The 21,980-nt window shown below is 42.6% G+C and overlaps 1 protein-coding gene across 43 annotated transcripts in view; it reads left to right on the top strand.

Annotated features, from left to right (window-relative positions):
- The window catches only part of PTPRD (protein tyrosine phosphatase receptor type D), a 1,143,290-nt gene that overhangs the window by 1,089,178 nt on the left and 32,132 nt on the right, over window positions 1-21,980 (top strand). For all 43 annotated transcript variants that reach the window (XM_083592691.1, XM_083592680.1, XM_083592685.1 and 40 more), the window contains 2 exons: window positions 8,822-8,941; window positions 10,721-10,875. In XM_083592691.1, the coding sequence (XP_083448817.1) occupies window positions 8,822-8,941; window positions 10,721-10,875 (275 nt within the window). The remainder of the gene's footprint in view (window positions 1-8,821; window positions 8,942-10,720; window positions 10,876-21,980) is intronic.

Raw genomic sequence — 21,980 nt, 5'->3', positions numbered from 1 at the left:
GGAAGCACCCGCAGAAGCAAACTTAGTTGGTTCATTAGCATGTGTTAGATGTCTGACTAACCTCAGCTTTGAGAACTTACATATTCAACAGCTGAGTACATTGAATGAAGATGTTACAGTGAATTAGTTATTCATTTGTTTGCCTTGGGGGAAGCTGCAGGGCAAAGGAGCTCTTTCATTTATAACCCTTCACACTTTATTGTTTTCACTTTAAATGTCATCTCCCGAATCTCACCTGACCTAATCCAGACCTCAGAGAAAGTCAGTCCTATTACTTTGCTATCACGCACATAATATATATCAAAAAGGATTATGCACACTGTGGTGCATGGAAGAATGTTGATAACATATTTATTACATGCATGAGTTTCGTTTGTATGAAACGAAAGGGAAATCTTAAGCGTTGGAAACCAGAGATTAGAAATAGCAGCTGGCAGTTACAGACAGGAATACATAAAGCAATTCAAAGCATTAATATTATATATATATATATATATATATATATATATATATATATATATATATATATTGTGACTTGTGGTAGGATTCATTTCTACAGAATTTCCATATGTACTGTTACATCCTTTTTTGGTTCATTTCTTTCAACTTGCAAACCCGTTGTGGTTTCAGATTGTTTCCATGCTGCATTATTTAGACAATCTAAAATTTAAATTGCTCTGGGCAGCTAGTGGAGGGTAGAGGGAGTTTGGAATAAAGCTAAGATGTTATTCTTCAAAAATAGCATTTTTTGTTGTCCACTAAATAAATTGTTTTGAGGAAGACATGTCGTGGCTTTGTAACTAGTAAATTATTGGCTTTCAACATAGTCATTCTGTTCTTGAATTATTATTTTTTTATGCGGCAAAGGCTTTATTGATACATATTCTCAATTGCAATCGTTCACCAAGTTTTTTATGCCATTGATACTGTGCTTAAAGCCAAACTCCTTGATCCAGTTGGGATCAAGGCTCAAAGAATCAGGCTTCTGACATCATATCTGGCCTGGATAAGGTCTTGAACGTTCTGTTCTCCAGGAGGAGAAATGTGAGGCTGAGTTAATACTGTACCCTACCCTGCTAGTCCTTTCCCACCAACCCGTTGATTGGCAGGATTCTAGCTTATTGTATTCAGCTGTGTGCATGCAGCCCTGGCTGGGGCAAATGTGTTCTGTTGGATTAGAATCTTCAAATGCGAAATCTTTTCATGAATCAGAAGCAAACGTGCCAATATGACAAGGAGTAGTCTTAAATTCTTACATAGAATAGAAACTGTTTATTAATTGAAACCAGTTATTACATATTACAGCAGAAAACACATTGCCTTAGATCCAGGGCTGGTTGCAAGGGTTTGTCGGTCTTTGGACATCAACGGGCGCCCTAGGCCCTCTCCCGTCCCCATCACAGCCCTTCCTTTCCACCATCCTAGCTTTGCCAAAAGGGTTGGAACCCGATATGCTTGCCATCTTTTCAGCCCAGGTGGTGGCAATGGTGCTAAAAGGAACACAAAAAAGATGCTAACCTCCTGCAAATGCGCCTACCCTCAGGAATGGAAGATTACTCAAAGGTCCCTGTGATGCCATAGAACTTGTTCTGTGTTCTTCTATTTCCTATGGAATGGGTGCCTGAAAGCAAGAGAGCCTGACTGGGTTCCTCTTTTTTGATCTTGACAGTGCTTACAAAGACGGGCTTTTTGAATATCACCGTACCGGCAACAAAAATCTGTAACTTGTAGACCAGGAAGTAGCCTTGTGCTAGCTCAGTTTTCCTTATTTCTTTGAGCAGCTGGCTGTAAATGCCTCCACCTCAGCTATCATTTACCGCAAAAAGACTGACTGATTTATTTAACCAAATGGATGCACTGCTTGCCGAAAAAAGACCTCTGAGTGCTTTACAAAGGACAAGCTAAAATAGTAAATTAAAAATACAGATCAAAGCAAACATGTTAACATGTTTAAAAAAATATTTAAAAGACCAGCAGTTTTTACAAAGCAACTATTTAACAGTGAAATCATGTGCGAGAATTGCACATTCAAAAAGCATGCCTGGGTAGGCGTGCCGAAACAAAGAAGGTTTTAGCAGGCGCCAAAAACAATACAGCAAAGGAGTTTTTGGAACTTCTTTCCATTCCAAAAGTAGTTTGTCATGTGACATCAGGTACTGTTGGGAATTTATGTTTAAATGGGAATTTATGGGGGGGGGGTCCTTCTTTTTCCACTTACATTCTCATTGATGGAAATAGGTACCAGCTAGAAGACAAAACTAGAGGACATGCATTCTGGGTGGGCTTTTACTGCTGAAGTCACAGGAAATGCTGCTCAGATATAGAATTGCAAACTACCCAGAGAGTTAGAATATTGAAAACTAATTATCTTAACTATTATTGGTGTAACTTTCAAAGCAACCATTATTTGAAGTGTCTTTTAGATTCCTCCCAAGTTATTATTATTTCTTTCACTGGTATTTTTTTCTTGCTTTCTTTGTGGGAATACTGCCTTTCACTTGTGACTTTGCCCGAATCAAAGAATGCTTTAAAATAAAAAATCTATTATAAGTATCATTTCAAGAAATTCAGACCGCATCACTGAATCATAGAATTGTAGAGTTGGAAGCGACCGTGAGGATCATCTAGTTCAACCCCTCTTCAATGCAGGAATCTTTTGTCCAATGAGGGGCTTGAACTGAAATTAAGAGCCTCCTGCTGTACCAACTGAGCTATCCCAGTATACTGCATTCTTGTGGTGTAGTGGTCAAGAGCGGTGGACTCGTAGTCTGGTGAACTGGGTTTGCTTCCCCGCTCCTCCACATACAGCTGCTGGGTGACCTTGGGCTAGTCACACTTCTCTGAAGTCTCTCAGCCCCACTCACCTCACAGAGTGTTTGTTGTGGGGGAGGAAGGGAAAGGAGATTGTTAGCTGCTTTGAGACTCCTTCGGGTAGTGATAAAGTGGGATATCAAATCCAAACTCCTCCTCCTCCTCTTCTTCTTCTTCTTCTTCTTCTTCTTCTTCTTCTTCTTCTTCTTCCTAAATCTGCAAACCTCCTATATTAGGCTTGTGAGTGTCTGCAAGTTTATGTCTAATCTAGCAGCAATGAGGCAAGTTGATCATTTGGCACTCTGCACGAATGCCATTACAAACAGCAGCAAAATGATGGCTGTGCAGCCCAGTTGGCAGTCAAAGATGGTATAATTGTTTTTAACCTGACACCTACCTAATGCTGCTGTTACGCTAAATAATTCTGTAGGTTAATTTTCTACTCCCATTTCTGTACTGGTAGGACCATCATGCCATTAATTAATTAATTAATTAATTAATTAATAAGCATGCACGGAGAAGTCTATCAAGCAGAATCTTCAAAATAAATGCCATGCTAAATGCCAAATACGTCAGCACAAATTAAAGCCACAGGGTAGGAGATCAGTATTTTGCCCTTACAAAATTGGCAGGGCTTCTGAAGCAGGTTCACAGTTTGAAAATAGGCTCAAGCAGTTCTGGAAGGGAGGAAAGAGTGTCTTAGTCCCCATACTGCTAGAGAGCTCTCCAAGGTACTGAAGAAAAGAAGCCAAATAAAGCCTCGCTTATTACTTACTACCCCACGAGAGTTTTTTGGTTGTTTTTAAGCAAGACTAGACCTTTTTACTGCAAAATTTTCTCACTACAATTCACTATCAAGTATCGTATTCATTGATTTTGTTGGATTTTTTATTTTAAAAAAATATGAAAATTTGCCTCCTTTAGTGTCACTGATAAAAGGTGGGACGGTATTTTTTCACACCTGTGATTTGCTGGAGTGTGAAGGTTCCTGAATATTACTTGGTAATAGATGTATATTTTTAAACTCACCAGGTTTGAAATGCTACCAGCCTCCATTCTTAGTGGGAAAGACGTCATTCAGTGTTCACTAGCTCTACAGCTTTCATTTCAGCCAGTGGACTGTGTCATTTCTGCATTTGGAAGCATACAGAAGTCTTCTATTATGTCTCGTATAAAAAGGAAACCATGAGATTGCCTTTCATGCTTTGGCTCCCAGTATGTTTCCAAGCACAATTCAAAGTGTTGGTGCTGACCTTTAAAGCCTTAAACGGCCTCGGTCCTGTATACCTGAAGGAGCGTCTCCACCCCCATCGTTCTGCCCGGACACTGAGGTCCAGCACCGAGGGCCTTTTGGCGGTTCCCTCACTGTGAGAAGTGAAGTTACAGGGAACCAGGCAGAGGGCCTTCTCAGTAGTGGCCCCCGCCCCGTGGAACACACTCCCATCAGATGTCAAAGAGAAGAACAACTACCAGACTTTTAGAAGACATCTGAAGGCAGTCCTATTTAGGGAAGCTTTTAATGTTTAACAGACCACTGTATTTTAATAATTTGTTGGAAGGTGCCCATAGTGGCTGGGGAAACCAAACCAGATGGGCTGGGTATAAATAATATATTATTATTATTATTATTATTATTATTATTATTATTATTATTTGCAACCTTTGACCTCAGCTTTACAGCTGCCTTGTTAGAATGATCTGCTCTTACTCTAGCGTAGTTGATACTGCTTCTAGCTGAATTTCAGTGGATGTTGTTAAGCAGCGCTTCTGGATTATCTGCACTATTGTCTATGAGGTGGTGAAACTTTCTACCAAAGGTACACAGCCAAGGCACCTAGTCCTTCCACTGAGGCCATTCCATCTAAGGCTCTTTCAGCACAGTCTTATTTCTTCGACCAGCAACCAGCTCCTCAGAATACTTCCCAGATCTTTCTTATCTTTAAAATGTGCCTGTTTGTTACTGGGCTTTACCCCCTTTGGAAACAAAACTACTAAGTCATAATGTTAACTTCAGTCTGTCCTCATACCAGATGGCTGGATGATTTCCTTTGGAGCTCAAGAACAAAGCTTGACTGGAAATTTGGTTGGTTGGCACCCATCTGTCTCAGGAGACAATGGAAAAGTGCTCCTTCTGCCATGAAGTCAAACCGTTGGAGAGTTACAGTGCCTGCTGTGGCTGTAGAGACCAATATGAGAGAGACATGTTTTGTTGCAGCTGGGGCAGATGAAAGCATCCTGTTGTGTTGATGCAGGTGTACCATGGCTTTTCTTTGCATCTCGAGGCCCCAAGACCCACCCCCAAAATAAATACACAGAGACACTTATATTAGTTTAAGTTTTTGGGCAAATTTTGGCCACAACCTTATTGAAATATAATCACGTGAGCGGTATTGGCTTAGGCATTGACTCCCCACTATAATTGACTCCACCTCTCAGAGTGATCGTCCAACGAGGTAAACCAAACAAGGGAGCAAGGTTGTTGAGGACCAACCTAAGCTCACCCGGGGTTCCTGTGGTCCTGGCATGGCCCTAGCCCCTCAAGCAGACTTCGGACGAGATCCAGGACCCCCAGATTCCTTTAACGGAATACCCAATTCCTGGAGGGGCAGGTGATGGCCGCACCTCCCCTTCCCACAATCCAACTGAGCCAATGCCTAACCGCCACCTTACAGGTTGTGATGATTTGCTAAGGGGTAGGTGAAAACCAAATGGCTAAAAATTCCTACCCATCCCCTGTTCCAAAACAGGTGACCCAAACCAAAGCATGGCCAAGTGACTCTACCTAAACTCGGGAGGGTGGGTGTTCAGCCATGCAAATGCAAGTGCCCCACTTGCATCACACTGCTGCTTTTAAACCCCCTGGGATCACGCCACCTACTGGCTATTGGCTAAAACAGCCTGGCATGATCCCAGGGGAGTGGCCAGGACTTCCTGCTCCCCCCCCATTTTAACCCTGTCAGGTGAGCTCTTGGGTCCCGAGCGCAACCAGGACCCTCTGTTATGAGGATCCCATTTCTACGCGCCTCCCAGCGGTCAAAGCTAAATACAAAATCAGTAGTTTTGAGATAGATATATGTAAATGGAAACCCACAAATCCCAACACATAATCCAACACATAAGCTTTGTAATGTGGCCCACTATGGGCTTAGTAAACTCCTGGGTTTTCCTGTTACCAGGAAGCAGTTGTCAGGTAATTCTCAGAGTTGCTTACAGTAAAATAATAAAAGCATAAATTTAAAAAGAATTATTAATGAAGCATCAAACAAACATAACAGAGCAATAAAATAAGATAGAACACCAGCATACAGTCTTAAATAATTACAAAGCCTGGGCAGATAGAAAGTGTGACCTCCAGCACAAGGCCATGTCCCTAGAGAACACTGGATAAGCCAAAGTGACTGTGTGTCTAGAAGTCAAGCCAAGTCACTTGGTCCAGGCTCACCACAAACTTATCTGATGTCAAACACTGCAGTAAAGAGTAATTAAGCTCACCTTAACTATGCTTGACTGTGCATAGCAATGGTAAGAATGTGAAGTGAGATCTATATTACCCTGGAATCCACCCAAACCAGAACACTTCAAGTATTTGAACCATATGTTTGGGAAACATAAGAACGAGGAATTTGCATTCTTTCAGTAAAGAGTGGGAAATAATGTTTCTACCTAATAAAATGGCCCGACAGGTTTGCCACTCCTTTACCATGAGCATTTTAAACCAGATCTTTTCCAGCTGACTCCTATAACTCAACGTCTTCTCCTCGGACAATCCCCACCTGTCACTCACCCTGGCTCCACCACCTTTGCCCCTCAATCTTGCGCTGTCTTCTTTCTGTAATTTTTCTGTTACACTAAGACACGGAGTACCCTTTAAAATCTGATAAATAATCTCTTTCTGTGAACTCTTATAGATCAAAGACTTGGCAATCTAAAGCCACAACATGTTTCATAAAGAAAGGAAAAACCTCAAAACAAAATTACGTTTTTGTGTAGTTTCTGGCATAGTTCATTCTAAACATCCTGGATCAAAGAAATCCAGTCTCGTAGCACTGCTTTTCTATTTGTAGCAAAGCTAAAATTTTTCAAACCGCTTACTTCGGAAACCAGTATTTATGTTTGGATGTCAATGATCATGGTTTCATCTGATATACCGTATTTTTCGCTCCATAAGACACCCTTTTTTTCCTCCTAAAAAGAAAGGGGAAATGTCTGTGCGTCTTATGGAGCAAATGTGTGGTCGATCACTGGCTCCCTTTCCAGTCCCGCCCCCTTGTCCAGGCCTCCATTGCTGAATGTTCTGCGGATGGAGGCTGTTTGTTTCCCCAGCAACATGTGACTGGCTGGGTAGATTATCTGTCTGGAAAGAAGCTGCAGAACTGTGAGCTGAACCGCATAAAAACAGGATTTTTTCCCTTTGCAAAGTAAGCTCGACAACATTGAGCTGATCCTCAAAAACCGGGGCTTTCCCCCTTTCCTCCTCTAAAAACTAGGTGTGCCTTATGGTCAGGTGCATCTTATGGAGTGAAAAATACGGTATTCTGCAGCACCATGAGACAAATGTGAGTGGGTGCAACATAAGACCTGGATTTGAAATTGTAAATTGCAAGTAGCACTTGCTGCTCATTCAAACCACATCACGAGACACGCCATCTATAGAGCCTCAGCATGCCTATAGAGGCCACTGGGTCAGCCACCGCAAGCAGAGGCATTGTGAGGTACATAAAGGACTGAGGGCACAGGCCCATGACACAGATTTGCATATGTTAATTTATATCTAAACATACCTCGGTGCAAATTAAAACAGCCAGTACAGTCGTACCTTGGATCCCGAACGCCTTGGTACTCAGACGTTTTGGCTCCCAAACGCCGCAAAGTGAGTGTTCCGGTTTGCAAACGTTCTTTGGAACCTGAACATCCGACAGGGCTTCCGCAGCTTCCGATTGGCTGCAGGAGCTTCTTGCAGCCAATCAGAAGCCGCGCTTTGGTTTCCAAACATTTTGGAAGTCGAACGGACTTCTGGAATGGATTCCGTTTGAATTCCAAGGTATGACTGTAGTTGGATCTCACCAGCGCTGGGTTTTGGTTGTGCACCTACTCACTTTGTGAGCAGCAGAAAATAATAATAGTAATGAGGGAAAGGGAACAGAACGCTCCCTTTACAAAATTCAAAAACTCCAGTGCCGCCACTGGCCAGGCCCAACAATGCCCCATTCTGCTATGGAGTCCTTCCTTCTCTTCCTTCCTTGAGAGAGCAACCACTTGTACTGCCTTTTCCCTACCATTACTTCACTTGCATCAGTTGGCAGAGGTGAAAAGGAAGCTATTTCCCTTCTTTGCCTTCATTTACACTTCTGGCTTGGGATTTTGGTTTGTTTGTTTTATGCCCCCCCCCCCTCCGATGTCTGAGAGGAAAAGGACAGAAAAGAGAATCTCTTATTCTGGAACTGGAGAAAAGCAGGTCACTTGAAGATCAGTTCCATCCCAATGGGAAAACATGCAGCCCTCTTGTCATATTATTGAAGAATTCCTCGTTCTTACTGTGCATACATACCAAGCTGAGGATGAGAGGTGGAACAGGAAGCAGTTTCTTTTCTCAGACAACATAGTTTCATGAATCCTCTTCCTGACTCGATCTGTTTTGTAGCTGTGCTGATGCACACCATCTGGTCCACCGAGTGGCACACATCAAGCATTACTGATGACGCTACTTTTCCGTGAAACACCCCCTATAAAATCTGCAGCATAAAGGCTCAAGGTCCCATTGTCCCATTCGGCATGCTGAGCGCTCGGGAAGCTTGTTTATATTGTGTTCCCCAAGTGCACCATCATCTCGCCGTCCTTCTGGATGATCTGGATCATTTCCACAGCAACTAGACCACATGCTGTGGAGGTGTCTCCTATCCCAACATAGTAATATTCTTGTCAGCCTGTTTCCATTAGTTTTCAGCTGTGAGCAACGTGATTCGTGCTACTTAAAATGTGAATATATTTCTGCCTAAAATGCTTTTTGCAGGTGAAATGTGATCAGTATTGGCCGAGCAGAGGAACCGAAACATATGGACTGATCCAGGTGACCTTGTTGGACACTGTAGAATTGGCAACGTACTGTGTTAGAACATTTGCACTTTACAAGGTAATTCTTCGTTCTGTATGCATCAGATATTTTTTGGTGGAGAGAGAGGGTCATGATTGTTTATAACAATATAACTGGATTACATGGGGCCATACAGTAGTTTATGGGTAGGCAAACTAAGGCCCGGGGACCGGATCCGGCCCAATCGCCTTCTAAATCTGGCCTGTGGACGGTCCAGGAATCAGCGTGTTTTTACATGACTAGAATGTGTCCTTTTATTTAAAATGCATCTCTGGGTTATTTGTGGGGTGTAGGAATTCGTTCATTCCCCCCCCAAAAAAAAATATATAGTCCAGCCCCCCACAAGGTCTGAGGGACAGTGAACTGGCCCCCTGCTGAAAATGTTTGCTGACCCCTGGTCTAGTTCCTTGCAACAGCAAGATTCCCTAGAATTAAATGCTCACCCAGTTTCCTATCCAAAGCCTGCAGAGTTCTGGGGGAGGGGGGGGCATAAAATTCCTAGCCATTATCAAACATCTTTACAACTATAAAACATTTATTGACATTCAACCCATATCAGAACACTGAAATCTTTTACACATTGTCTTTCTTCCCTCCATGGCCGTAGTAAACAGTTCCTCTTCCTTTCTACGTTAAGCTTTAAATTATTTGAATATTTGTTTTCTAATTTACAGCCAGTTCCTTTAGTTTTAAAGTCAGTGGTTTTCAACTAGTGCGCCGTGGCACCCTGGGGTGCCTTGAATGATGGCCAGGGGTGCCGTGGGCAACATTGGCTTCTGTTCCTCTTTTCTTCCCTCCCTCCTCTGATGCCCTCTCATGTCTCTGCCTCCTAAAGGCTTGCACAGGTGTTCATTGCAGTAGCCCTGGCTACAAACTCAGCAGGCAAATGGGGCCTCTGGAGCTGGCCAGCAGGTGCAGGCTGCCAGTAGCTGAGGCAGCCTCAGAGTAAATAAGCAAGCAGGCGAGGGAGTCCAGCCCTTGCTCTTGGGAATGGACAGAGGAGTCCCAGGCCCCAGCTCAGAGACCAGGGGTGGCAGCAGCAGCTGCCCAGAGGACTCCCAAGGAGAGGGGAGAGGAGAGGAAGCTGAGGGAACACTGCACAACTGAAGGTGTTTGAAAAAGGGTGAGAGGCTGCCAGCTCTGCAAGCAAGGGGTGACATAACTGGACTCCTGAGCCCCACAGGGGTGCCGCAGAAAGAATGTAGTTGGCCAGGGGAGTCGTGGACTCAAAAAGGTTGAAAACCTCTGGCTTGAGTCATGCATTCTCAATGTTGGGCTGGCTACACAATAGCTCCCATACTGCTTCTCTGCAGTAGTAGTGAATAACAGTGCTGTGTCTGCCCTTTCCAGCACCATCACTGAGAAGTTCATTACTGTGATAAATCCAATAGAAAGGTAAAGGGATCCCTGACCGTTAGGTCCAGTTGTGGCACTCATCTCACTTTACTGGCCAAGGGAGCTGGCGTACAGCTTCCAGGTCATGTGGCCAGCATGACTAAGTCGCTTGTGGCGAACCAGAGCAGAGCACGGAAACACTGTTTACCTTCCCGCCAGAGTGGTACCTATTTATCTACTTGCACTTTGACGTACTTTCGAACTGCTAGGTGGGCAGGAGATAAATCCAATACAGCTCACTATTAAATAGGTGCCACAGTTCTAGAGTAGCCACAGACTCAGCTTGCCAGATGATATCGTATCCTGCCTTTAAATGGAATTTTATTTAAGACTCATGGTGATGTGGCAAATATGCCTTTGCTCTATTCCGGAGCGCTGTTGTGACATTGGGCAGTCATTCCAACCAACATTCTTCTCTGGCAGAATGGATCAAGCGAGAAGAGAGAAGTGAGGCAGTTCCAGTTCACTGCCTGGCCTGACCATGGAGTTCCAGAACATCCGACGCCATTCCTAGCTTTCTTACGACGAGTCAAAACCTGTAATCCTCCCGATGCTGGGCCAATGCTTGTTCACTGCAGGTAAGCGCAGGCTTCACTGTAACAAACACTTGCAAGTGACATGTTAATGCCGTAAGCCAATGGCTTATAATTTGGCATTGTACATAGCATTTCATTTGCATTTTCCCCATTCTCTGGAAGCTCTGATTAACTGAATACATGATGGTTGTGGTCTAAACAAGCATGAAACTAGCTGCACAAGCTGAAAAGGAGCTTTAGAACACAGTGGTGGTTGTTTCCAAGCAATAGCCCCTTATGCTACATGGTGAACTATTTTGAAATCTTAGTGGAGGTTCTTAAAAAAATTGTGTTAATGCAAATGGGACTTGTTTGAAGGAAAATGTACAAAATAAAATCCAAGTAGGCAGCCATATGCACACTCATTCCTGGGAGGTGCGCTTAGAACATGGGTAGGCAAACTAAGGCCCAGGGGCCGGATCCGGCCCAATCGCCTTCTAAATCTGGAAGGCGGATGGTCCAGGAATCAGTGTGTTTTGACATGAGTAGAATGTGTCCTTTTAAATAAAATGCATCTCTGGGTTATTTGTGGGGTCTGCCTAGTGTTTTTACATGAGTAGAATGTGTGCTTTTATTCAAAATGCATCTCTGGGTTATTTGTGGGGCATAGGAATTCGTTCATTTATTTATTTTTCAAAATATAGTCTGGCCCCCACAAGGTCTGAGGGACAGTGGACCGGCCCCCTGAAAACGTTTGCTGACCCCTGACTTAGAACTATGGATACAGAATCCACCCAAGCAGAATTTCCATATATATACTCAACTATATTTGTAATCCTTCTTATAGAAATCTCCAAGTGTGGTTTACTTGCATGTTTCCCCCAATTCTGTTTGCCAGTTTCAGGGGTGTTCTTGAGCTCTCATGAGTCCAGCACCGTAAGTGCACAGAGGCTCCCCTCATACTAGCTATACTATTATGCGATAATATTTATTGGTTGGGTTGAGGTACTCTAGGAACATTTATGGGAAAGATGGTGTGTGCCTGGACCTTGCGATCGCTAGCATTTTGCTCGACATACAAATCTAATAGCTGAATCTCCGAAGGCAGAAGAACCCAATTGTTCAAAGGGTTGGATACCCACCAAGTTGAAAAGATATACCTGAAAAGCACGAAACTGCATCTGTTTTGGTGATCCTGCAAATCCATTGATTTCATTGTGAAAGGAAATTTCTTATTACCTATTTACATACTCTACACTTCAAGTAATTTCAATTTATATCCCTAATTTGTTTTACCTGAAATGTGAGGCAATCGGATAAGCAATTGTGAACAGTTCTAAATGGAAAGAATCTGCTGATAATTTGTTTATTTATAAAAAAAACCCAGAAATTTCTGCCCCGTGCTTCTAGTTCCTATGCACTACTCAAGGCAATTTACAATGATTTAAAACGGCAGTATTATATCAATAGAAATGCATTAAAAATCCAACACAGGAAGATACCAGGCAGATACACAGACAGATAAAACATAGCATTTAAATAAAATAAATAGGCAAAGCCTGGTGGATTTTTTTATTATAAAAAATGTCTTCACCAACAAGCAAAAGGCAGCAAGAAAGGTGGCCACTCACACTTCAAGGAGCGAAGTGACCCACACCATACTGAGAAAGCCTTATAGCTTCTTGCTGTCAACCTCGTGTAACCCGAGGTAGGACACAGAGAAGGACATCTCCTTTTGATATTTGGCCCCAGGCAAGATGGCATTAGAGGAGACAGTCCCTCAGGTGTGTTTTAACCTTGAGGCTGTCATGGGCTGTCCAGGTCAGGATGATGCAGATGGAAGATTGGCCAAGGACCTGGGAGAGGGTTCTAGCAGAATGTGGGGGCCTCTGCCGGGAGTGGGGAAATTTGCAGGCAAGGATCATGGGAAGGGAGCTTCCTCAGCCAGTGTGGTGTAGTGGTTAAGAGCGGTAGAGTCATAATCTGGTGAACCAGGTTCGCTTCCCCGCTCCTCCACATGCAGCTGCTGGGTGACCTTGGGCTAGTCACACTTTCCTGAAGTCTCTCAGCCCCACTCACCTCACAGAGTGTTTGTTGTGGGGGAGGAAGGGAAAGGAGAATGTTAGCCGCTTTGAGACTCCTTTGGGTCGTGATAAAGCAGGATATCAAATCCAAACTCTTCTTCTTCTTCTTGTCTCATCCATCTCCATGATGATAGCTGCAAGTCCCACCTCCTTCTCTGTTCCTGCCTTTCCTCCCACCCTGGCACCATCAGATACTGGGAATATCTTAGGAAAGCCACTCCAGATTTCGGTAGGATTTGCTCCGTAGCCTTTTCTTCTCTCGAAGATATCCCACAAGGCAGCGGAGGTTTAGGATCAGAGTTTTCCTTCTCCTGAATGGGCTACCTTCCCAAGTGGGTGAGCCCCACCTACCCCTCACTTCCCTCTACAGCACGTGCAGAAACCGCCTTCTTGACCAGTGGGCCAACTATTGGTCTCGTCCGCTCAACCCTCTGGGGCCTGTCTTTGCATGCAGGGGAAGTTCCTAACTTACCGAGGGTTTGAGACCAATTGGCTACCCTCACCTGGTTTAGCTGGCCAGCTGAAGCTGTTCCCAGTGTGTGTCCACTGTTGTATGTTGACAGCTTCTAGGAGCCACAGATGAGAGCTGAGCTGAGTGCAGGGTGGGGACAAAGGTAGACAAACTAACCTAGAAAAAGAACAAAATGTCCCCCACCAGAGGTACTATACCCATCCCCGAGCACCCCATATAAAGGTAAAGGGACCCATGACCATTAGGTCCAGTCGTGGCTGACTCTGGGGTTGCGGCGCTCATCTCGCTTTATTAGCCAGCATGACTAAGCCGCTTCTGGCAAACCAGAGCAGCGCATAGAAACACTATTTACCTTTCCGCCAGAGTGGTACCTATTTATCTACTTGCTCTTTGATGTGCTTTCGAACTGCTAGGTTGGCAGGAGCTGGACCCGAACAATGAGAGCTCACCCCGTGGCGGGGATTCATACTGCCGACCTTCTGATCGACAAGTCCTAGGCTCTGTGGTTTAACCCACAGTGCCACCCATGTCCCATACATACAGTATATACATATATACTCCATATATACAGGAGAGCAAAAGGGTGTGACAGTGTCAGATCAATGTCCAAAGCTTTTGAAGCTAGAGCACTTGCCTTAGCTGTCTCTGTATTTTGGATTAGCTGTGTGTATTGCCTGAAATGCCTTCAGGCAGCAATTTGCATACCCACCACAGTAACCTCAGCATTGAAGCATTTGGAAAGAACTCTTTGCCAACTCTTTGTTCTTCAGCAGCTGGGAGACAAAGGAAGCCCTGGATTTTTTTCTCCACTTTTTCTGCCCCAATATCCTTTAAGTCCACAGAATTTGACCACTGTACTTTTTAGTTTTCCTTTTGTTCTTTCTTGGGGTGCAGTCCAATGCATACATACAAACTGACTCAGTCAGTCACAGTAAACACAGCAGAACTTTCTTCTGAGGAAAACAATGAGTGCAAGACCTGTTCTCTTGTTCCTTGTTTCCCTAATAACTGAAACGAGTTTGTTTTATGGAGACCTCCTCCGTGTTTCCTTCTTTATTGTTTTTGTTTCCAGAGCTGAGCAAACGGTGTTGATGGTAGATTTATGAAAAACATAATCATAAACATCTCTCAAATAAGTTTTCATGTATGAATTTAAGAGCTGCAACTGAAGTGAAAACTGGATGTAATTTTCATGAGTGCCAAAAAAGCTTTTATACAGCGTAGCTAAAAAATGAGGATAAAAATAAACAGTTCTGTTAAGCAACAGTGATAAAGTCCTGGGTGAATTGTTTTCTTAAGTGACGATGTAGGCAATTAAGTTTCCACTGAGAGCATGTGATTGGCCCTCCATAATCTATTCCCTTGAAATTTTCTATAGACTGTGTACTCCAATTATATATTGTGGCAGCAATCCAAAGAGGTGCACTTAAGCCCTATTTAAATCAATGGGATGTGTTAGTTGTGATTGTCTTCCCCCATTGATTTCAACAGGACTTGAGACATAACCAACTTCCTCTTGATTGTGACCTACCAGATTCAGCATGCCAAACTCCTAGGAACAAAAGCAAAAGCAGCTTGGAACTAGCTAACACTCATCTGCAGGAAAACAAAATGAAAACAATGCCTTTAATTGCACAGTTGCATTTAAACGGTTTTAACCCTTAGCCTGCAATCCATGCATCTTCTCTTGGCAGCTCAGATGTGCTGGGCCTGCAAAAAAGAAATGAGAAAATCTCAAAGCAATTTTTGCTGTACCCATAAATGGCAGAGGTCTTACTGCTAACAAATAATGCATGCATACTCAAGGCTTTGAGTTTCTAAGAATCACAACACTAGTTTAACTTTAGAATACCACAGAATCCAGATTGTTAGGCCATTGGTGTAGGAGCCTGTTTTTGTCATTCCATAGAGCACTACATATGCTGATAGTGCTTTAATCATCATAATGGCAGTAACATTCAACTTTCCAGCTGGCACTTACTTATACCTTCTAGAAGTGGAATGTCATGGCCATTGGTCCCATTTGCCAAACAGCAGAGCTGGTTCTAATGAATAACTTATAAATGCCTCATTTAGTTATCCATTTCTACCTCTGCATAATATTCTGCCTATTCCAGAGCAATTTAGCAATATCACAGTCCAACCATTGCCTCCATGCTGATCTGCTTTCATTTGTAAAATTAAATATCCTTTTAATGAGCACTTATTGTTTGAAATTCAGGCTTTAATTCTATGAATCTGCGATAGACAGAGTGTAACATGTGGTCTATTGATAGCAGGAAAAGCACACGGTTGCGTTTGAAGTCGGATTATTGCTGGCAAACAGGTGCTCATCAGATCATAGCCGAATAGCACCAGAGGGCATCTGGAAGCCTTTTTGTTTTGTTTTGAGAACTTCACAGAAGTCTTAGCAATTGCTTCAGTAATGTTACCCAGAAGCTTTGTATAGAAACATAGGCCTTTATCCTCTGTGTTTCTGCAACAGAGCACCAGTGGGCAATCCTTGAAGAGACATGTAATTTAATGAAGTGTTCAGATACATTGCTAATGTCCATAAAATGAGTAACAGAAAGAAGGCAGCTGGGCAGCTTTGAAAAATGTGAATTATGGATTTAAGGAACACACTCTCACCTAGATATATGCTAGCTAGAGATATTTCAGCAAGCTATGGGATATTCACATTTTATACAGATGCTTTCCATTATTACAACATGACATACCTACAATTACGTCATATGGTTCTTTAGTTGCTATCCTCCCTACACACACATTTTGATGCCAGTTCATTCATTTCCTCACCTAACACTCCTTTTTACATGTAAAAGTTTACAGTAATTAAAACATACAAAAATAGAGCCTCACTTTACTTTTTTAAACAGCAAATCCCATAGTTTGAACAAGAAAGTATGCACACAATACTATAAATACTGAATAATAGAAGAAAAATTCTTTGATCAGGTTTCCTTGCAAATAACATGGAAGTGAAGGTGTAATTTTTCCCAATTTTTATGCCATATCTACAGTGGGGAATCTGAGACACTTAAGTGCATGAACAACATGTAAGCACATTAATGTAAATACATTGAACATGGGTATATTGTGCGATATAAACTTCAGAAGTCATTCTAAACATTAACTGTGAATTGTCTTCTCATGTCAAGTTGTTGTTGTTGTTGTCATTATTTATTTGATCCATATATCACCCTTCATCATAGGATCTCAGGGCTGGTGCACAGAATAACATACAGGATAAAAACAAGTAAATAATTAAAACAAAACAGCAAAACAATAACCCCGTGGACACATTTAAAAGGCTGCCGAACATTAATCAGCCAAAGGCCTGGTTGAAGTTTTAAATGTTTTATTGAGGTCCTAATTCAAGTAAGGTGCAGCTAACATCCCCATACACTTATTAAAAAGAGCATACTTCAGATGCAGAACTCGCCTGTTTCACTCCCTACATACAATTTGTCCCTGCCAGAAAGGGAGGTTTCCAATGTCCTCCTCTCTTCTTTCTTTTAGCTTAATCTTTATGGCGTTCATCTCCTCAAGGTTGCAATGTTGCTGCTGTTTTAGATTCCGTTTTATCTTCCTCTTCTCACACCTGAACTCATATTTCTGTTTCCTTCTTTCTAATAGTCTGAGGTTTGTTCCTGTCTTTCCCTAGATTGACCCTAAAACCAAGAATTCGTCCTCTCTTATTTCTCAGTGTGATTATTGTAACGTTCTTCTGGTTGGCCTTCCTTTATCTCCATTCTAGTATTTCTATTATGAATGTTTACTTTCCTGTTCCTTCCACTTTGATCATGTCGCTCTTTATGGACTTCTGTTCATGTTCCATTTTATATTCAAATTTTTTATCTCTCATCTTTAAATCACTTAATTCAATTTGTACCTTCTAATCTCACATCTCTTTGACTATAATGTATTCTCTTTTCTTCTGGTATGTGCCACCTCACTTCTGCTGTTTCTCCTACTTGTCCTTTCTCTGTTATCATTTCTTATCTTTGGAATTCTCTTCCCACTGATAGTTGTCCTACTTCACTGTGTTCAAACAACCTTCTAAGACTTGTCTTTGTCTCCCCTCTAAGCTTCCTGGTCTGATTGCTTTGCTTTTATTGCTGATCTCCCTTTGCTGAGTTCCCCCCCCCCCCTTCAAATCCACCTGCTCCTTTTCCCTAAATATGTCACATCATTTAGACTGTAAATATTTGTTGGGGTGCTTTGTGGACATTTCTCAACTGTAAGGGATCTAGTTGTGGGTGTGGTATAAATACAACAAGAATTGAAATTGAATTGAAATACTTTATTGTCACTTGTGCAACTTGTATACAGTGAGATTACACGAGCACCCCATATCTGCTCTCTTAGTCTTAATTCCCCTCGTTTACTGACACACACTCACCAAACCCGAAAGTCAGTTGCCCTGTTGTTATCTTTTCATTCAGCAGCCTAACAGTCCATGGATAGAAGCTGTTCTTTACCCTGTTGGTGTGACCAATCATGCTTCTATATCTTCTGCCTGAGGGCAGGAGATCAAGAAAGTACCAGCCAAGGTGTGAATTATCCCTGAGAATTTTCCTCACTCTCCTGAGGCAATGTTCTTCCGCTATTTCATCCAGCGGATTCACTGGACAGCCCATAATATCTTGTGCTGTATTCACCACCCTCTGTAGACACTTCCTATCAGTTGATGTCAAACCAGCGTACCACACCGTGATGCAGTATGAAAGGACACATTCCATTGTTGACCGGTAGAAGGAGATCATCAAATGTTGATTGACTTCATTCTTCCGCAATACTCTGAGGAGATGGAAACCTTAGGGTGCTCTTGCTATTTTCAGGTGGGATTCAGTCACTTGCTTGCAAAACCAGGTTTTGGCACTCTTGAGCTACAAATCATTCCTCCCACCACCCCCAAAATCAAACTTTTTGCTATAAGGAAAGTGATGGAGAAATAGTGATTACTTGATGCAATGTCATATACCCTCCAGCCAAAAAGTCAGAATGAATGCTCAATAAATAGATAGTCTGTCAACAACATTAAATTCAAATGTTTCACGTTTGTTTGTTTGTTTGTTTGTTTGTTTGTTCCTTCTAGAAAATGGGATATTTTATTATTCCTCTATTATGCCTAATGGGCTCCCTCCTCCCCCACAACATTTAATTCCACAGCTGTCTTCTCACCTTTGTTTTCAAATACTGTGTGCATCAGTATGCCTGTTCATGTCCTCTAAGGTCCTGATGTTAGATCACAGTTTGAAATTCTAATTCTACACAGCATTAGTAACTATGACTGCGAAACGAAGAAATAAGGATGAGTCACGGATAAGAGATGAGTGGAAGTGTTTTGAAGAGTATCTCAGAGGATATAATAGTCAGTTACCTTACAAGTAGGAATGAACACATGAGCAGCAGGTAACATTAAATAAAGGAAGATTTGAGACGAAAATGGGTGGAATAATAGATTATGCAGCCAACAAAAGACTACCTAGAATGCCATGGAGAGATGGACTGGGAAGTCCGAGGATAAGAGAGAAGGATGAATATTGTATGGTGTAAAAAGTTGTAAAAGTGCATTAAAAATAAATAAACATGCTGACCAAGAAACGAGTCCCATTGAACTTAATGGCACTTATCTCTTGAGTGATGTTTAGTATTGGTCTGAAAACTCTGTCCTCTTTACCACAGCTAATGCAAGTTCTGAATCAAAACAGACCATATCTGATTACTTGAGGGGATACTTACTGATGGGCAGACTATAAAATTCTGTGAGCTTTAGTAGTAGTAGTAGTAGTAGTAGTAGTAGTATAATGCCCTATCCCTGCAGGTCTTAGGGCGGTTCGCAAGATAAAATCACAATATAAAAACTCAAAATACATAACCAAAATAAAAACCAAAACAACCCCCCCACACACACATTTTAAAAGGGCATTGGATGTCAATCAGCCAAAGGCCTCGTTAAAGAGGAACGTTTTTTGCCTGGCACCTAAAGGTCTATAATGAAGGTGCCAGGCATTAAGCTAGCACTACAATATTTGCATGTTCTCATTGAGAGTATTGTAAGAGCTCTGAGCTTCCTGACACCAAAGACAGGCACAGTGCAGAATACTGGCATTTAATAGGTAAAAGGTAAATAGGGACCCCGGTGGCGCTGTGGTCTAAACACTGAGCCTCTTGGGCTTGCGGATCGGAAGGTCAGCTGTTCGAATCTGTGTTACAGGGCATTTAACAGCACATACTCCGTGGGATGCGGACGAGAACCATTGCATTGTAATGAGACATTGAATCCTTCCCTACCCTTCCCCTGTTTGCCCCAGTCAATCTGAGTAGCAAACTGGGAAAAGGAGGGTCCCTAACTGCTAATCCTACTGTCCGCCAAGAAACAACTGAAACACTCAACAATTTGATTGATCAGTGCCAGTGGTACAGTAGCTTTAAAAATCAGTACACAGAAAGAAATTTGTGCTTGCCATCGTTTTTGTTCTGGTTGACGTCTGGAAGCTGCTTGGCAGAGAGCAGAGTAATAGGTGCAGTTTGCCACCATAACTGCATCCCCTCCATCAAGCATCTTTCAGAAGACTCTGCTGGAACAGGAAGTTTGCAACCAGGGAGCAGATTATGGCTTCCCGCTGAGCCCTGCAAGGGACCTTTCCTAGTGATGCACAGGACAGGGAAATAGGGAGCACCTCTGTATCTAGTGAATGGGCAGTCTTTGGTGGCAAGATGAGCAAGGGAGGTAGTCATGAGTAATGGGTAGCCCTTCAACAGATAGTTACTGTGATGAGGTGCCCATTAGCAGCTAGTGAGTGAATAACTTAGAAAACAGTCTCTCCCCTTTGATAAGATGTGTACTCACATGCTGCACTAACTGATGCCTGCATGTGAGGATTTGGTTGCTGGGAAGATTATGGAGCTGACTCGCCCACACAGCGGGTGGTACTGTGGTCTAAACCACTGGGCCTCTTGGGCTTGCCGATCGGAAGGTCGGCGGTTCGAATCTCTGCGATGGGATGAGCTCCCGTTGCTCTGTCCCAGCTTCTGCCAACCTAGCAGTTCGAAAACATAACAGCGCAAGTAGATAAATAGGTACCACTGCAGTGGGAAGGTAAATGGCGTTTCCGTGCTCTCTGGCTTCTGTCACAGTGTCCCATTGCGCCAGAAGTGGTTTTGTCCTGCTGGCCACATGACACGGAAAGCTGTCTGTGGACAGACGCTGGCTCCCTTGGCCTGAAAGAGAGATGAGCATCGCAACCCCATAGCCGCCTTTGACTGGACTTAACCATCCAGGGGTCCTTTACCTTTTTACCTTTACTTTCCTGCCTAATGGAGAGAGTTGCAGGCAAGGACCATTTGCAGCTTCTGCTTGTTCTGCTGCATATCTCCTATTTCTTTGACCTGTGTTGAGGTTTGAAGCATCCTTTCAAGAAAGGAAGTGTACTGCAGAGGTGCTTGCTTGGTAGGCTGTGCCAATTGTTGAAGCACAGTACTGGTGTTCCCCAACAAAAGTGGCTAACCTTTGCTTTTTCTGCGCATGATGGCAGCTTACGTGCATTTTGGGGAGACACTCTGTGGTCATTAGTATTTGGATCCTCTGCACATCTGCTATCTATTTTCCCGGAAAAGAATGGATTAGGTGCAAGGATCCTGCTAGTAGGTGCAGTCTTCCTATGTAAATACCTTTCTGCTGAATATGTTCCTGGTGGATTGATGATGCTTCAGTTTGTTAAACTGACCACTTATAAAAATACAGTCTTGCGTGTATTTCTTGAAATAGAAATGCCACTCTATAACTTATCACAATTAGTTAGCAGTGATCCTTATTTCCTGATATTTATCATGTCCTGTGAGTCTTGTAATTTTCTTTGACCTGTGCTGTGGTTTGAAACATTATTTGATCAGTATTCTCAATGAGTCATTTTATCCACATGTATTTAGTTAATTTTTTCCTGCCTGTGTTTATATATACTCTATAAGGGAAAGGAAGCCTGGCTGCTCGCAGCTGAGTCTGGTAAAAGAGCAATTAGTTTCTATCAGAGCCAACAGCTGTCTGTAATGAATTCTGAATTAAAATTACGAGCAAAGAAAAGAATCTAGCCATCTGCAGGAAATGTGAAAATATTTTTATAACCCTAATAGCTGAGATCTGGACAAGGGTATTCGTGAGATTTCCCAGCTGTACCTACAGTGAATTCTCGAATAGCCTCAGACACAGAGCACACCAGAATGCATAGCATCAATTTTGGCTACTTAACCTCTTTGGCTGCACTTGAACCAGCTTGTATTTTGATCTAAAGTAGTCAGCATGAAAGCCTTCCTTTGTCAAAAAGCATTTTTCTGTGCCTCCAAAATGAAAATGTAGCCGTAAAAATAGTCCTGTTATCTTCGCACAGAGTCCTTCCAATCAGTGTTCCATTACTAAAATACCACCCCTCAAAATGAATAATCATAGTTAACTTGATTTCCCCCTGTCCTAAATCGTTCCTTTCAACAGAATATTGAGTTGCAGTATTGGTTTACATGTGGCATTTTGATTGTGTTACCATTTCACATGTTGTAATTCAGTGCATAACCCTCCTGATTCTGTTTCCAATGTTCCTTTAATGTATGTT

This window comes from Podarcis filfolensis, assembly GCF_964270895.1.
Source record: "Podarcis filfolensis genome assembly, chromosome: 17".
NCBI lineage: Eukaryota > Metazoa > Chordata > Lepidosauria > Squamata > Lacertidae > Podarcis > Podarcis filfolensis.
The sequence above is the reverse complement of the archived record's forward strand: the minus strand, read 5'-3'. Positions and strand labels throughout refer to the sequence as shown.